The sequence below is a fragment of the Notothenia coriiceps genome, unplaced genomic scaffold (assembly GCF_000735185.1).
Source record: "Notothenia coriiceps isolate Sejong01 unplaced genomic scaffold, NC01 NC01_scaffold00013669, whole genome shotgun sequence".
In the NCBI taxonomy this organism is placed as follows: Eukaryota; Metazoa; Chordata; class Actinopteri; order Perciformes; family Nototheniidae; genus Notothenia; species Notothenia coriiceps.
The window spans coordinates 1-5,487 of record NW_011346370.1 but is presented as its reverse complement, the minus strand read 5'-3'; the positions used below and the strand labels follow the sequence as shown (position 1 = coordinate 5,487).

The 5,487-nt window shown below is 43.4% G+C and overlaps 1 protein-coding gene across 1 annotated transcript; it reads left to right on the top strand.

Annotated features, from left to right (window-relative positions):
- Positions 1-903: 903 nt before the first annotated feature.
- LOC104948089 (E3 ubiquitin-protein ligase UBR5-like) lies at positions 904-5,183 on the top strand (the record flags this gene model as incomplete). The annotated part of the gene is made up of 9 exons (XM_010774247.1): positions 904-1,027; positions 1,263-1,374; positions 1,510-1,641; positions 2,576-2,833; positions 3,312-3,580; positions 4,080-4,291; positions 4,481-4,714; positions 4,841-4,914; positions 5,011-5,183. Coding segments are annotated over 9 exons (1,588 nt in total), but the record flags the coding sequence as incomplete, so codon positions are not given.
- Positions 5,184-5,487: the final 304 nt, after the last annotated feature.

Below are 5,487 nucleotides of genomic sequence, written 5' to 3'. Positions count from 1 at the left end.
CCAATAACACATATGTAACTTATTTTATTTTTGTTGTTCATTTACATCACTTTCATCAGGCAATTTTTTTGTTTGATATCAGGTGTCAAAAGAGCATGGCACCTAGTAATGAATGTGCCAAATGTCTCCACTTCGTTCCACTGCCCCAGTGACTTGAATATCTTGGGTTCTGCCACCCTTCATGCAGATCTAGATCCCTCCGCTTCGCGTCGGGCTCCTGATCAGCCTGTCGGGTGTTCTTTTCCCCATAATGACCGCGTCGCTGCACATTATCCCTTACAAACTAGCTAAGTTAGCTAGATGTAATTCATTCTTAACTGTAGGCTTTTATCAAAGTATTAATTTACTTAATCTAAATGTAACAACATTTTAAATTATAATAACTTACATTTATGGCGTTATGACCTTCTTCTTGAGGTGATTGTGTCCAAATAAAGTTATGTCTGCTTCAACTTGCTGTTGTCTGTCTTGTCAGGCAGTTTTCCTTCAGCTCTGAAAATGACAGCTTTCCCGCGTATCGGTGGCTCGAAGTTGCCGCGAGCGCTAGGCAGCCCTTATAATTCTTTTAATAAAAAAAAAAAATTTTTTTTTTTTTTTTTCTGCTTGGGGGCTTGCGCCCCCTAGCAGCGGCGCGCATATTTCAGCAGCATATAGGGGAAACACTGCATATTTTTTTATTTGATTAAACACAATTAATCATTGTTTTTAATTCCCTAGTTCTTATATTTGATCAGTATATTGGATAAGAGCCAAACGTTATTTTACCAAGGGAATATATGACTTATTGTGTAATTCACAAGATTTGTATTAGGAGAGAAGAAGCCAAATGGAACAGAAAATGGTGGATTTTTCTTTCTCACTACAGCTTTAATGACTTCTGGTGTCATGCGTCATTTTTTCCAGCTCCAGTCAGACAGCTGCCTCTTATATCATCAGGAACCCCCAGCCTCGGCGCAGCAGCCAGTCTCAGCCTGTCCGAGGACGAGACGAGGAGCAGGACGACATTGTGTCAGCAGATGTGGAAGAGGTGGGGAGCCTCATTATAAAATCATTAAGGCCATAATGGACTTTGTGTGCAATTGAATCCATTGTTTACTAGTTTTATAAAGGGCCTGATGCCACCTACAGGCCAAACTGTTATTTCCACTTCAACAATGGATAGAATATATTCATATTTATATTTTATAGTGTATACTTTTAGCTAAAAATAAGACACTAAATCTTTCAGTTTCCTCTCTAATGATCTATTTTGTTGTCTTTAGGTTGAAGTTGTAGAGGGAGTAGCTGGTGAGGAAGACCATCATGATGACCAAGAGGAGCAGGGAGAGGAAAACGCTGAGGCAGAAGGGCAGCATGATGAGCACGACGAGGATGGTGAGACACACCCTACTTTTTATGGAAACGCAGAGGAATTATCCAAACAACAGTTGTTCAGTTATTTTCGTTTTACACTCTGATGTGAAACCCCACCCAACGAGCATGCGTATTTCTCTTTGCTTCTGCTTTTAGGAAGTGACATGGAGCTGGATCTGCTGGCTGCAGCAGAAACGGAGAGTGACAGTGAAAGTAACCACAGCAACCAGGATAACGCTAGCGGCCGCAGGAGCGTTGTCACAGCAGCCACTGCCGGCTCTGAAGCAGGTTGGTCATCTGCTGTTTTTCCATCTTTCCCTTTTAGATTTAATTTGAGATTTTCTTTTATAACATTTTCCTCAATATCTAAGAACTTCTCCTTTTTGTTGAAAATGCGGTCCTCTTCCTTACTTCCTCGAACTGAAATCTTTCCAAATGCTTACTCAATAGAAATTCCATTTCTGTCTTGCTGCACTGTGGCATATTTTCTCCCTTGGAATTGCAGACTAATGCGGTCCTCACAAAAATCATTCATGCTTAACAGTCAGCATTTTGGATTGTGGGGGTTTTATGTTTGGAAAGCTAATGATACAGCAGTCGAGAAATGGTTCCTGGCTGAATACCCGATGTATTTCATTTGCAGGCAGTAGGGTGTCCTTGGCATTTCCTATTTTTGGTATGAGCTCCTCTTTACTTCAATGCATATACAGCTGTCAGGGCAAAGAGTGAATTTGCAAAGTGCATACACCGTTTCCTGCTGAGAGTTCCTTCCTTCAGTTCGTCCCCTTTCTCACATTTCACTGTTACTGTGTCTGTCATTTGGAACTAACACTGTCACTCATCACAAGTAATAACACACAAATCAACTTGTAGCTTTTTCCACATTTATTTTTCTTACCAAGGACGGTGTTTCATTTACATTCTGTACAAGTGAGACAATGCAATCCTTTGTCCCTCATTACATTTCCTATCATCTTTTTTAAAAGAAAATATTCAGCACAAGTTGATCAACAGCTGTTGTTTTGACTTGAAGCCTCCGTGTTTTCACCGGTATATTAGTGTTGTTTGGCCTTGTAGTGGTGTGACTCACTAACCCGCACTCCTACCTGGAAAAATGTCATGTGAAAGACAAAGAAAGGGAGTGGAGATAAACACAAGCAATTCAACTCGTGTTAATCTTTTTTTCTGCATCCCACCCTCCTCCTCTTCTCTCCCTCTGAAGGTGCCAGCAGTGTCCCTGCGTTCTTTTCAGAGGACGACTCCCAGTCCAACGACTCCAGTGACTCTGACAGCAGCAGCAGTCAGAGCGACGACGTGGACCAGGAGACGTTCTTATTGGACGAGCCGCTGGAAAGGACAACTAGCACTTCCCACGCTAACAGTGCTGCCCAGGCTCCCCGCTCCATGCAGTGGGCTGTCAGAAACACCCCCAGCCAGAGGGCCACCGGCAGCGCCCCCTCCAGCTCCTCAACACCAGCTGGTCAGTACTGCTTTGTCTGTTTAGAAGAAGAATACATACTTTATTAATCCCACTAGGAGAATTTCAGTTGTTACTGTTGTTGGTATACAATGACGTTTACATTTCACACATTCAAGTAGGACTACCCTTTAGGCCTGAGCTAAAAACACATGCTCATGACTTGCTTTAGGGAGGTTTCGGGCTCGGCTCAAAGACACCTCGGCAGGGCACAAGATGTGAACTGGCACCTCTCGAGCTACTTTGTGGTCTGTACAGGGACTTGAACCAGTGACCATTGGTTCCCCAGCCAGCTCCCTACAGACTGAGATACTGCTGCCTCTGATTCTTTTGCATTTGACCCAATCTAGCATAAGGAGCAGTGGGTATTGCTGCATTCAGGGAGCAGTGTGTTGGTGCAGTGCATTGCTCAGGGGAACTACTGTACAATGTCTTTTTCCGTGGTTCCACGTGACTGATGATCTTTTGCCTTTTTTCACAGCGAGCTCCACAGGCCTCATATACATTGACCCCACAAACCTACGTCGCTCCAGTGCGATCAGCTCCAGTGCTGCTGCTGCGGCCGCTGCTCTGGAGGCCAGCAACTCCAGCAGCTACCTGACGTCTGCCAGCAGCCTAGCCCGGGCCTACAGCATCGTCATCAGGCAGATCTCAGACCTCATGAGTCTCATTCCCAAGTACAACCATCTAGTGTACTCGCAGTACCCTGCTGCTGTGAAGCTCACCTACCAGGACGCAGTCAACCTGCAGGTAACACACTCTGACCACAATAATCAACTACCCCAGCACCTTCAAATTATAAATAAATCTATTATTTTTCTGTTAACATTTTCATAGACATTTTAGATTATTTTTTTAATCATGATACAATGGTACTAGTACATTTTTCATTACCATCCTTTAATCCTTAAAACATCTTGACTCTTCAATTACATCTGTGTCTTGCATAATCAGATTATTGCATCATGCAACCATCAGCGGTCATCCATCCTTTATAAGTGTTTTTCTTACCTAATGAGATACATTTGAAATGTTTTAATGTGGTATAAAGTTATGCTTGGCCACATTTATCAAGGCTTAGTGTTGGGATCTGGGCGTACACTTTGAAAAAACACTACTTCACTTTTCTGAACCAAATGATGAATTACAACATTGAAGTATCTGTCATAATTGGCCGTGAATGTCTGAACATTTCTTTTTTGTCCTATCAGTTGAATTAAAGTCAAATATGTATTGTTTGTTGGAGCAGAACTATGTTGAAGAAAAGCTGATTCCCACCTGGAACTGGATGGTGTCCATCATGGATTCCACTGAGGCCCAGCTGCGATACGGCTCCGCTCTGTCGTCTGCTGGAGACCCGGGTCACCCCAGCCACCCGCTCCACGCTTCTCAGCACTCAGCTCGCAGGGAGCGAATGACAGCCCGGGAGGAGGCCAGCCTCCGCACCCTGGAAGGACGCAGGTAAAAAGAAGCTCTTTATCACATGTATTTGTCTGATCGGATAATGATCACTGCGAAAAATGCCTTTTGGAGTAAAACTTTTTAAAAGCCTCTTTCTAAGTGAAATCCAACTGTGCTTGCACAAAAAAGTTTGATCCACACTTTTTTATTAACTTTTATAACTCAATACGTTTGCTTTGTGTTTTTCAGGAGAGCAGCGACCCTGCTGACGGCTCGTCAGGGCATGATGTCGGCGCGGGGCGACTTCCTGAACTACGCCTTATCACTGATGCGCTCCCACAACGACGAGCACTCTGACGTGCTTCCTGTGCTGGACGTATGCTCACTGAAACATGTGGCCTACGTCTTCCAGGCGCTTATCTACTGGATTAAGGCCATGAACCAGCAGACCACTTTGGACACCCCACAGATGGACAGGAAGAGGTAAACGAAGAACATTTTGCAATTTTCAATTCTTGACTTTGTGGTTATACGTTTAAAATTCACTTCCTTGATTTCCCTTCATTTACTTTGACCGTATTTGTAATCAACTTTATCTTTGATTTGAAGGAATCGAGAGATTTTGGAACTTGGTTTGGACAATGAGGATTCTGAGCACGAAAACGATGAGGACACCAATCAAAGTAAGCCAGATAACAATGATTTAATAATACATTAGTCATCATGTCAAGTGACTTCTTATAATGTTTGCTGATACATTTTTCTCTGCTTCACCTCAGGTTCAACTCTGCAGGATAAGGATGATGACCCGGTCCCAGCTGAAACGGGTCAGAACCATCCCTTCTTTCGTCGCTCCGACTCCATGACCTTCCTGGGCTGCATCCCACCCAACCCCTTTGATGTTCCCTTGGCTGAGGCTATTCCCCTGGCAGACCAGCCCCACCTCCTGCAGGTCAGTATCTGCTCTGTCTGAGTGTGTTTCATAGCATGCTCCTGAGACAGTGAAGATGAAAGGGTTAAATACGCACAGTTCAAAACCTCATGCCATAAACAGCATGCCAAGTATGCAACAGCAATGGCCGACAATGCAATATTAGAAATATAAATGGTTATTTGTAAAAAAAATCAATAAGACAGCAAAAACTGTATTTTGCTATTTAAGAATGCTGGTTTGCTCAGGGTGTCCTGTGACTCATTCATTTTCTTTACACTAGCTTACAATTACCTTACTCTGGTTCCCTTGATCATCTGCTAGA